The following is a 12,092-nucleotide window of genomic DNA, read 5'->3' as shown; positions in this document are numbered from 1 at the left end:
CTAGACACGGGATCGTCGTGGTAGGCTGGCCAACAGAAGGCAGCCCTTAGAAGCCAGAGGCTGGGAAAGCAAAAGAACACTGGGCGTATCTTCTTCTTCCCGCCCTAGTAGTTGAGTAGCAGCACAAATTCCATATCATTTTTGAAAATCTTAAAGCAAAACATCGAGGTAGAGATGACGAAGGCAAACACAGAAACTTAATCTCAACCATGCCCTGGTAGCATCACTGTTTTCTACAGATAGCCATTTTCCCTTCTCCTTTTAAAAGCCACATTCCACCTAAAACCAAGGATATCTTGGTTTATTTGGGCAATGATAGATACCTAGCAAGCAACACATCAGATCAGGACAACGACATCTCACTGTTACGGGTTTCAATGGCACAAGAACTCATTGGAAACCATCATTCTAGTACCAAAAAACTACAGGCAATCACAAAAACTGACAGCATAAACTTCTACTAATCACTTGCAAGACAAGATATAAATTTCCAATATCTTATTATTCTTCAATTTTCACAAGGTCACTAAAGCAATTTCTACTGTTTTTTCTTTTTTCTTTTTTTTTTGGTTTTTTCAGTTTTCTTATGTACAAGTTACAACATTGGGGGAATATGAAGCGATAGAGAAAAAGCTCAAGCACCTCCTAAACTTGCAGACAACACCAAAAAGGATATACCCGGGAGCCAGAACCTCAAAAAAGAAAAAAAAGAAAAAAACAAAACAAAACAAAATCTCAGCAGTCAGCAGCCCTGAGAGGTGCAGATGATTCCCCCAGTATACAATATACAAAAACCATATTCCCCCAGCAAGCAAACCAAACTCCTGCAGCTAACTTCAATATCCATCTTGTGACTGTCAAAATTGCGAGGATGTTACCAGGAAATGTTCATTGCAGCAGGCTACTGGCCGTCCTTCTTCATGGACCTCTCTCTGGCACGGAAGTCCTCCAAGCTACGGTATTCTTCTCTCAGTAACCTGTCCAATTCTGGATGTTTCTTTGGTTCTTTGTCACCTAGACCACAATAATGGTGGAAGGCCCTAATGACAGAAAAGCAAGTCTATTAAAGCAAATACTTGTAGCAGCAAAATATACCAGTGGAAATACAAGCATCAAACTCAGAAGAGAATGCAATGCACAAGCTGTTTTTCTGTAATTGCGTTTTCCTTCCACAAGACTTGGAAGAGATGAGAATAGCATACAGCTATACATTCTGCCAATTGTCCTATATTCTACAAATCCAGGCAACTTTAATAAATAAATAGAGCATAAATAAGTTAAAAAACCCATGTTTGTCACTTGGTAATCTTCTATCCCATAGAAGTTTCTATGTCTTGAAAAGTAGTCCAACCCATGCCCACCTCCAAATCCTCATCTCAGGAGTTAATTGCGGTTGTTATTGCTCTATTGGGTCAAACATCAGGTTATGTTACAGCTTTGCGCTTAACTTTACCATCACAACAAGATTGTATTTTAGGCAATTTTCCCATTAATCTGTAATCATGTAAGCATCACGTGGTCATTTTTAAGCCCATAAAGATCCAGCATGAAATTAAATTAATTTTCAGATAATATTTGTTTCTTGCTTTCCTACATTAGCATATTCTACCAAGAGGTTAAGTTTAATCACAATCAGTGTATTTGTGAGATCCACAAAAAATAACATGATGTACAAGATATTCATGCCTTGTGAAGCAGGCAACCTAAAGCACATGCTGTCAGTCAGTTGAAAAGAAAATTCAAATGGTATTACCAATATTTTTCGAGGCCATAAATGTTGCCTTTGCAATAGAAGTCAAGGGTGAGTTCTTCAAAGTCCTTGTACAGGTCATCTCTGAACTCCTTCTCCAAACCATAGCTGAAAATGAGAAACACAATTGAGAGTAGCAAACAATTAAATAGTAGAATCCACGCCAGAACAAGCACAATTAGTACTTATTACTTTCCCTAAAGTAGGGAAAAGATATTTTTGAAGAATGGTAATGGTTGAAAAGAAACAAATCTCAGATAGAAGCTCCAGTATTCAAAAATAACAAAAGTATAATTTATCACCAATTACCTATAGAACCTGAAAAGGCACTCCATCCCATAATAGTAATTAGCAGAAGCATCTTCCAGAGCAAATTTTCGGAACTCATTATACATAGAAGGGACAAACATGTTTCTAAGGAAGTACGACCAAAACCTATACAGTGTGTTCATTTCCTGCATGGAAAATGATTTTAAAAAAAAATCACAATAATCAAATTACATGCTGTTAAGCACACCATTCAAAAATTGGAAACAGGACAAGTAATCCAATTAGGAAAATTAAAAAAAGAAAAAGAAAATTGACTTCAAGACATGCCAAGATGGCTATGTTAGTGATTAAAAAAAATCCCTTGGCTTGCCCAAAAGATCCATAACCTTTAATATAAGAATTAACATAATTAACATTAACCAAATAGATCAACACCATGCAATCTAGTGCTTAGAGTACAACCTGGAAGTATAGCTACTTAAAGAATAGACAACAAAAATCAGCTAGTGGAATAAGAATGGATGAGATTTAGAAAAAGAAGGATAGGAAGGATCCAACTCCAGCACATCGCATAGTTCTCAAACTAATCTAGAATTATATTTCTCCTCTAGTCAATAAACATGTATAGGAGAAATTTAAGAAACACACCTCACTGCAACCTATTCCCATCTTCTTTCTATCATTTAAGCACCGTTTACGATACTTCAGGTACCTAAAAGGGAAGAGAAACAGGTCAGCAACCTTTTGCTATGAATGCACATATCCCCCCTCCCAAAAATAAAAGACACGTACTTCTGCTGTTTAAAGCCATTTTCTTCTAAGAGTTGATGGCTGGGATGCTGAAATGGTGGAAATGAATTTGGCATGGAACCCACTGGTGGACTGCTGCCTGAGAGCATGCCATGTGGTGAAACACTCAGCTTTGAAGACCTGGGTCTGTGAAGTTAGGATTTAGATGGAAAATATTTAGTCAGGTGACATTTAGCATATTGCAAATAACATCCCAACTCACGAAATTAGTGATCAATGCCATATTATTCTCTCATCAGAACCTAAAGAAAAATTCTAGAATAGTGCCACCATATATTAATAATGTAGCAAAAATAAATAAATAAATAAATAAACAACAAGAATAAAAAATATGACAGAAAAGAAATAAGAGGCTTAGGCAAGGGCCAGAGTCACTTGGACTGACCCGTGATTTTCAGGAGGTGTAGAACTAAAGAAAAATCCAACTGAATTACTTGGTGGACTTTCTGATATCATTCCAAAATTATTACGACCAGTGCCATGATTCCTAAAGTTGCTGGAGAAGAATCGTTGCGTATGAGATGACTGCTGCTTGGGAAAACCTTTGTTTTGTTTCCTTGTGTGGTTGGAGCTTCCTGACTCTTCATGGACACAGCTTGCAGCGGAAATTTCACCAGCCTTTGAATAGCTAGAACTATTCTTTCTACGATTAGATCGCTTTGTTTTTAGCTCCTGCCAGTAAAGAGTCACATTTAAGAATTTTTAGACAAACATTGAGGATTTCCAAAGAAAATGAAAGTGATGTATTACAACTTAATTAATTAGAAAATGAGTATAACAGAAGCCTCAACCTGTTCATAGTAGTATAAACCATCATTTATTGCTGAAGCAAGCTCAATTGAAATAGATTTTGATTTATCCCCAGATTTAATAGATTCTTCTCCAGGTCTACTATTCTGCACAGAAAAAGCCCACAAGTTATAAAAATGTTACCAAATTTATGGTCCGACTCATGCTCATACATGCCTACATAATATATGCCGCTCACATGAATACATACATGGAGGCTAAACTATAGCAAAAACCATCATGCAATTAATTGATAACTGAGAACGGAGAAAAAGTAAAAACTATCACTAAAATAAACCTAATTGACCAATATACATCATCATTTCAATTCAGTAATTCAGTTTGACCCAAATGATGCACATGAAGTGAAAAAGGTTGCTGATTGCAAGGAGTTGAGATGCGGCTTTCAAACAACTACAACCTGTAAGAATCAAAACTGTGACAATATAATCCATAATTGATGAAAGAACAAAAAGGCATATGCATGACATATAAAACTCTGAGACAGCAATCAGCTTCCTTTAAAAGAAAAAACACTAGGAAAAACCTCTAAGATGCAACAGAGAGCTAAAAAAATGCCCAAATTCTCGCGTTATCACATCCATATAACTACACAGATATGTTTATAAGTTGCTATGGTCTATGCAGATATTGAACAGTAATAATAATAAATAAATAAATAAAACAAGGAACATAGATTGCTAAGTACATATAATTATTCTTTCCTCAGAATAAAAACTTGCCAGCAAACAGCTTTACCTGGGTGACAATTACAAGTCTTTGAACATCCTGATCATTGACCACCATCTCATCCTCTTCGTCATCGACCCTGGAAAAAAGAAAGGCATGGTTTCAAATCATGTGATGTTTGAGGGATTTTGTTTCCTACTAGGAATTCTTGGTGCCTGCAATATAGTGCCTTATTGCTTGTATCAACAGATGTTTGATGAAAAAAAAAAAAAAAACCTTTCCTACCTATCCTTTCTCTTCATACATTATCCTTTTATCCAACAATTGAAACTACCGCGTTGATTTTTACTTGCATCTATAAATAAGGTCTGTGAGAGGTAAAAGAATGAAAGTTATTAACAGAACATTATTGTTCCAGTATGACAAAAGGAGTTTTCTTCAAACTTCAAGACAGCCTCTGCATATATGCTCAAAGTAATACAGGCCACATGATTGCCTGGAGAATCTCTTTATTGATATGTGGGAATCTGAGAATAGGTCACTTGACAGTCCAAGAACACATACTGACAGCTCAATTGGTACTCATCTTTAGTTTTTCTACCTCTTATATGGTATGAGAGGTCTGAGGTTCAAACAGAGAGCGAGGCGTTGTCAAACAGAGGTGGGAGAAGATCGTGAGGGCCACAGAGGTGGGGCCCAGAGGAGACAATGTCTAATATGTTCCAGGGGACTCCACAGACAGGGTCCTTGGAGCTGTGCCACCTCAGATAAAAGGTGGACCCATGCACATGGAGCTACATATAGTTTTTTTCAAATGGAAGTTTTGAGTAAGATAGTTTAGCCTTGGTGCTTTGCAGTGAGACTAAGATGTGATACTAATTGGATTGTGAGATGTATCCCTCTTAGGTGCAATACGTCAAGGCTCCTAGCAAGGCAATCCTAAACTCATAGGAGTGGAACTGTATGCTAGGTCTATTCTAGTTTCTTATGGGTGGTTGTAAGTTTTGTGCCTCTTGTCCGCTGTTAACCACTAGTTCCTCATCTAGCCAATCAAGATCCAGGAACCAGCTATACAAATCCTCAAATTCGTGATCTTTCAATTTCCATACTTGATCAACACATTCATCAAATTTCACATGACATCTTTAGCAGTGTCAGTTCTTCCCATTATTTCTTCTACTCTGTTTTCAACGACGTAAAAAAATTGTTCCAGGCATCTTGAGAAATAGGCAAATTTAGAATCAACATGGCAAGCCCCAATCCTTATCCTACTTCAATGAAACTAGAAAATGGCTTTGAAAACTTATATTAACTTCACCAACGGTAGTCCGTGATCTCAATTTCGAGTACCTAGATCCCAAAAGCATATCAGACAATTAGCTAAGCGACTAGATAGCAGGTTGAGAAACCATGTTGAACCCCATCAATCATGTCTGCCTGAAGAAACTTACTATGAGTGAACTAATGGACACCAAATGCATCCAACTTATGCAGCACCTGAAATTGCAAGGATAAGGTGGCGTTTACTTTTAGAAACTAAATATTCATTTCTTCTTTTCATCTTTCTATATTATTTCTCAAGAAAACATGTTTACCAACAATTAATTTTTCAAAATAGAAAACAAGGATTGCATTTGGATTGTTTCTAAAATAAGGAATGATAGAGAGATTAAATGGCTGCTGAACCAGTATGGCCCTTGTTTTCTAAAGTGGAGAATTAGGAAAACAACATTTAGTAGTTTTCCAGTTTTCTAAGAAAACAGCCAAACATCTATCCACAGTTTTCTATTGTCTCGACAAGAATTTTTTAGAAAGCTGGAAAATTCTCCACATGTAAACATGACCTGAATTTTTTACTAGAGCCCAAATTGACATCCACAAAGCTGCCTGAAATAAAATATATGCACGTGAATGTAGCCTTAGGCCTTTAAATATCATAAAGAATATGTTGTATAGAGACCAGTAACTAGTCAACAATTCTTGTAAAACCAAACTTAGCAAGAAAACAGTGATATAAACCAAAGATGGAGAGAACCAAACAAATATAAGACCATGCAGTACCTTCTAACTGGAGAACAGCCATCATTCTTGAGTGATTTCTGCTCCAGCTCCAGCTCTTCATCAAGCATAAATGTGTTGGCAAAATCATTAGAAAAATCAGCAAGATTCTGTGCATCTCCCATGCCTTCAGTCACATGATAATTGAGTGCCAAAGGCCTAAATCCTTGAGTATTGTCTGAATGGGGAGTGGTATAACAAGCACCAAGATCAGAATCCCCATCAAATCCAGGTTTTCCAGCTTTAAACAAGACAGACTTCTCATCACCTTCCAGTTTACCAATATCTCCATTTGACAATTTCTTTGCTTCCTTGACTGTAGTGCAAGAAGAAAATTCAGCACTTTCTTTGGAGAGACCGCTTGTGCTATCTTCCTCAGCATTCTTTCCAGGTTGGCCCTCGGAAGTCTGAGCTTTCAGTGACATTGCTTGCTGAGAAGAAGCAGGAATCCACTTTGACCAGTAATCACGTTTCCGAATCTTTTCACCCTGTTAATACAATGCCGACCGCAATAGGAAGACTATTAGAGCAAAGAAACTAAGCATGAGACTTCATAAGTTTTCAATCTATCCCACAACTCTAGTTAAGCTGTCATAATTATCAGACTCAAGCATTACTATCAGACTCAAGCAATTGAAACTTGTTCATTTACTATCAGACTCAAGCATCTTAGGCTCCCAAGTTCAAGGTTATCAATGTGGCTCCACTCAGTGCTAAGCTATAATTAAAGAAATACCACACAACATGTGCTCATTCACATAAACAGCTTTCATAACATTTGCCAAAACCCCATCACAAATTTGACTGAAACTGACACAACTAGGAAAAACTTTTGGATACAGTTCAAAAGGGCTAAAACCACATCCCAGGAAAACAGTAAAGAAACCTTTAGAAGGCCACGGAAGTCGAATTGATTAATCATGTAGTCAACATTTTTGGACCATCCAAAGATGTCCATCCTTTGAACAATTTAAACAGCTTTTGTCTGGTATGTCAATAAAAAATTAACAGGGAAGAAAATATCCATTTATGCGAAATATGAAACACAATCTTGATTGATATACTACAGATCTTATCACAAAATTCCAGATCCATCCCATCCAGCATGAAACATAAAGTCAATTGGTGAAGAGTATTCAGACCTGCACTTCTATTGAGCCAGAACTCTGCAGCGCATCAAGGATCAATGATATGTCTGTCGTCATTTTCTTAACCTGTGATACAAAATATCACATGCATGAATAAAATAAATTTTCCTTCAACTCTAGATACAAAGGAAGTGGATATGTTGAGTAATATAGCATAATACTTTACATGCAATATTGAATGAAATAAGATTCCCATTTCACACAGCGCTAAACATATAAATACCATATAGAATTAAAAAAAATATACCCTTTTAAATTCAGCAATCGTGGATATGGGAACCCATCCTTGGTCATCCATCAAGGATATTAGATAATGGTCATTCAGCAGATTATCATCACTGCATAAAGATGCGAAACAGTCAACGAATAATCAAGTTATTGCATGCACAACACAAATTGATCAACTTTTTGCAGCCAGTTCACTATAAGAAGTTCCAAGGGCATATTTTGGTGTTTTCATAGAAAGGCTTGGTTACTATTGCTCAGCATACAAGTGTATGGAAGGACATACAACATTGGCATCCAATGATAATGGTAATAATTATTAAGCCGTAAAAGGACATAATGTTAGGAGTAATTTGTGGTAAGTTGGACTCATATATCCCACATGAACATATCTTTGACGGTCCAATTTAGGCTAAAGCATCTCTATTTAACAAGCAGATCCGCATTCCTTCATAATTGTGTGCACAACAGACAAAATTAATGATGCTGATGCTTCAATAATAAGAAAAGTAGGATGAAGGTCAGTTTCGGCCTCAGAATCCAATTGTGGCAATTTTAACCAGTTAAGTATGTCTGGAGTGAGAGAATCCAGAAGTCACTTTTTAACATTGCTTACCTGAAATAATACTCTATCTGTCTTATTATGCTAGCCCTCAAAGTTTGTATCTCTTGAGGAAGCATAGGTGCCCCTGGATTGATTGGATATGGAACAAAACGGGGAGGATGAGGTCCCCTAAGAGAGCCTGGAGATGCAACAGGAATGTAGCATATAGGAGGTCCTGTATCACACATAGAGATCATCTTAGACAGCACATAATTTGACACCAAAAGAGTTAAAAACCCATGGTGAAAAAATGAACTGTACAAGAACAAGCTATATCATCTATGCAGAACAGAAAAGCATGTATTACATAAATGAAAGTGAATGTCAAGGTGCGAAAAAACATCTACCACTAATATCTAGAGTAAAAGCACTTGCATTAAATTAAAAAAATTACCAGGGTATGTTGGACCAACCATGAACCCTGGAGGTGAAGCAAAAAAAGGAGGCCTTATCAAATGCCTTGGTCCCATACCCTGTTGCAACACGATGTTATCTCTGGGCCCAAATGCCCGTTGATGATGCCATAATTGATTCAAATGGCCACCGGATTCTTGCCCATTTGGCCTTCGATTTGGAAAGTTAACAGCATAAGCATTGGGATCCCCTCTTGGTGGAGGCTGGACATTAACAGGTGGAACAAAAGGTTGCACAGGGGATGCATCTGATCCAGACTTTACCAAATGATTTTCAACAGGGGGAAAAGGTGGCGGCCCAGGTTGATATGCAAAACCAGAAACAGCAATGTGTGGTGGAGGTACTATAGCAGGGTAAACTGGTGGAATGTGTGGTTGCTGATAAGGGAATGGTGCAGGGAAAGGTGGTGCCCCATTAGGATTGCGCTTAGATCCTGATTTTTGATGTCTTGATGGTGAATGCTTATTTGAAGAAATTGTGTTTCCAGATCCATGTGATCTCTGCTGCCCAGACAACCCCTGGACAAATCATAAATAAGGCAAAATGATATTTCACACCCAAATTAAGCACACTAAATAATGTGTTCCCAGAAAGAGAACAATTGATATAAGATGTGAAATAAAATAAACTTCACAAACAAGATGGAGGAAGGGAATGGATTGATCTTTGAAACTCCATTTGGTAACAACCATAAAACTTGATGCATTCATGTGTTTGATCCCAAGGCATAGCCAGCTTTCTAACTGTGCTTTTGCAAGCATAACAAGATTCCATGGGAACATCAGAAACCCTGTTTCAGGTCTTTTGGAATCATAAAGATATCTGACTATATATTAGATTTATGGAACTCTAGCTCTACTAATTACTTCATAAGACCAAACATAATGCATCTTACAGCCAGAAAAAAGAGGCAAAACACGTGATAATTTTCCAATTTGTTATGTCCCAACACCAAGCATAAAACTGCAGTTCACATAATTTAGATGGCATTTCATCTCTAAAATGAGCTACTTAGTTTTTTTCTCGAGACGCCAGGTTTTCGAATCCAAATTCTGCAAAACTGAACTTTCTCTTGTTCTCCATTTTTCTTTCTGATGTCAGGATAGAGAAAAGATGGTTTCCAACATTTGTTTCTCTCAATACATATGCTTGTCAATTTCTTTTAATTCCAGCAAATCATGTTCCACTTCAGCAGGTAAACACATGATCTTCTCTCACTAAGAAATATATTGGAAAATGGTGGTAAAAATGCAAAATGAACATCATAACCTTCTTTCCACCAAATCAAATTACTATACACCAAAACAAAATACCTCAACAGTGACAGCATCAAGGATGCCACTTTGTAAAGTACTCATCAATAGTCCATTCTCAGCACACTGCCACTATTTAATATAGAGATAGCATACATTAATATACAATGCTTTCCTGAAGCATTCTGATTACCAATGTTAAATTTACTTCTTTTTAAAGCATGATGCGATATATTTATTTATGGACAAAAGTGACATCAAATACACATGCATACACAAATAAATTAAAAACACACCGAAAATCAATGACCCCTCATGGGTTTTCGTTATTTGATCATATCTATCTCAATCCTAAATAAATAAAAAAAATCCAATTAGAATCTACACCAAAAACCAAAAACATCTTTATATCTTTATTCAAACAACTAATAGTTCGAAAGTTCACACTTTTCTCTTAACCTACAGATCTCAATATCATTGATTGATGTCATCTCATGAGATTCTCTTATCCTAAAGCCTTTATTCACAAGCTTAACTTATCACCATAATTTAAGATCCTATTTTTCACTATAAATTTGCAAAATTGACACGAATATCTTACATGAGTTTAAGAGCTTCTTTATTTAATATTAATTTATCAATCCACAGCAAGCTTAAAAGCATTTTAGCACATAATTATAACTTCATTTTCACTCAATTAAAAAAAAAATAACAATCTTAATAACTTTTTTTCCAGTACTTTATTTCTTTTCCAGAAATCAATAAATTAACATTAAATTCACTCATATATTTAACATAATAAATAAATAAAAAACTAGAAATACCCGAGGCGAAGCTTCCGGTGGCGCAGCCGTATCACCACCAGCAGCCACCGTTACTGTCGGCAGCGGCGGCGGCTTAGAAGCAGAATCAGTGAGTTTCGACCGTTGTTGTTGTTGCTGTTGTTGTTGAGCATCAGACAAAGCAGGCCAAGACTCGGCGGTGCCCATCACCGGAGCATCAGCGACCACCGGAGTCTTCCACGGCGACTTCGGTCCAACCATACTACTACCCTTTTGATCATCTCCCCTCTCATTCTCCGCCATCACCGTAACACTACTCTCTCTCGCTCGCGCGCGCGCGCGCGATCACAGTGATTAAAATCCCTAATTAAAGAGCGAAATGCACAGTGGCAAAATTATAATTGTTGAGAGAATGAGGGGTGAAAAGGGAAGGGGAGGAGGAAAGCGAGGGAGTGGAAAGGGAAAAGGGAAAGGGTGGAGAAGACAGCAGCTGTGAGCGTGTGCTGTGTTGTGATTGTATTTTTTATGCAGTGGAGTGGAGAGAGTAAGAAAGAGGAGGTCTTTTATGGCTGTTTCCAGGGTTTTTTGGGGGCGTGTGTTGGAGTGGAGGGAGAGAATGGAGCGTGTAGATAGCAATAATTTGGGGTTTGTTGTCTTTTTGCTAAAACGGAACTGTTTGTCTAGTGGCAAGGGAAAGAAAGGGACAGTTTATTGTGTAAAACCCTAATGTAAACAGTTGGAAATGGGCTGAGGTGGCTGGGCTGGGCTGAGATGATCTAGGTTTTAGGGTCCTCTATTGCAAGCATAAATGGGCTCTGTAAGCCTGCCAATACAACACGAAGTCCAAATTGTTTTTTGTTAATTTCATTTTACCTCTCCATTGCGTTTATCAATTTCAACAGCAACAAAAAAAAAATATCTATCAATTACCTTATTAACATTGCTTTAATTTTATAATTTTTTGCAATAAGTAAAATGTAATTTAATTAGATACAAAAAATTTCTAAATAAAATTTATCATATGCATATCTTTCATAAAAATCATATCTATTAAAAAAATAAAATAAAACCAAACCTATAAAAGATCAAAAGAATACTAATGTTAGCTTCGTCTCATAAAGAGAGAGAAAAAACATAGCAATCCTTGTAATTTTTGCCCGAAAATAAGTTATTAGCATTTTAAACCTTTATTTACTTTTAAAAATGTTGATATTAATTTGTTTTTTTTTTTGCAATATTTTGAAATTCAATTTTCATGTCTTCGAATTCATGTTGTGGTGTGTGAGAGAGAGACACAGT

The 12,092-nt window shown here is 36.8% G+C and overlaps 1 protein-coding gene across 3 annotated transcripts; it reads right to left on the bottom strand.

Annotated features, from left to right (window-relative positions):
- Positions 1–478: 478 nt before the first annotated feature.
- On the bottom strand, positions 479–11,295 carry LOC133668299 (la-related protein 1A). Of its 3 annotated transcripts, XM_062088091.1 has the most exons (16): positions 10,836–11,295; positions 10,072–10,143; positions 8,739–9,276; positions 8,357–8,519; positions 7,763–7,853; positions 7,510–7,581; positions 6,636–6,855; positions 6,371–6,545; positions 4,379–4,448; positions 3,622–3,726; positions 3,216–3,502; positions 2,813–2,956; positions 2,669–2,732; positions 2,060–2,205; positions 1,754–1,858; positions 479–1,040 (listed from the first exon to the last, which is right to left on the bottom strand). In XM_062088091.1, the coding sequence occupies exons 1-16, from the start codon at positions 11,094–11,096 to the stop codon at positions 902–904; spliced, it is 2,652 nt and encodes an 883-aa protein (XP_061944075.1). In that variant the 5' UTR covers positions 11,097–11,295; the 3' UTR covers positions 479–901. The 3 variants fall into 3 exon arrangements, with proteins under 3 accessions (XP_061944075.1, XP_061944061.1, XP_061944069.1); XM_062088077.1 differs by having other exon boundaries at positions 6,371–6,855; XM_062088085.1 differs by lacking the exon at positions 10,072–10,143 and having other exon boundaries at positions 6,371–6,855; positions 10,836–11,293.
- Positions 11,296–12,092: the final 797 nt, after the last annotated feature.

The sequence above is a fragment of the Populus nigra genome, chromosome 1, assembly GCF_951802175.1.
Source record: "Populus nigra chromosome 1, ddPopNigr1.1, whole genome shotgun sequence".
Taxonomy (NCBI): domain Eukaryota; kingdom Viridiplantae; phylum Streptophyta; class Magnoliopsida; order Malpighiales; family Salicaceae; genus Populus; species Populus nigra.
The sequence above is the reverse complement of the archived record's forward strand: the minus strand, read 5'-3'. Positions and strand labels throughout refer to the sequence as shown.

What these genes read in the sequence shown, in the direction of transcription:
- LOC133668299 (XM_062088077.1), bottom strand. Translation starts at nt 11,096, where the DNA reads ATGGCGGAGAATGAGAGGGGAGATGATCAAAAGGGTAGTAGTATGGTT. An exon ending in GTTTATACTACTATGAACAG is followed by an intron (nt 3,503 to 3,621) that starts GTTGAGGCTTCT and finishes CTTTACTGGCAG; the next exon opens with GAGCTAAAAACAAAGCGATC. An exon ending in AATGGCTTTAAACAGCAGAA is followed by an intron (nt 2,733 to 2,812) that starts GTACGTGTCTTT and finishes CTTCCCTTTTAG; the next exon opens with GTACCTGAAGTATCGTAAAC.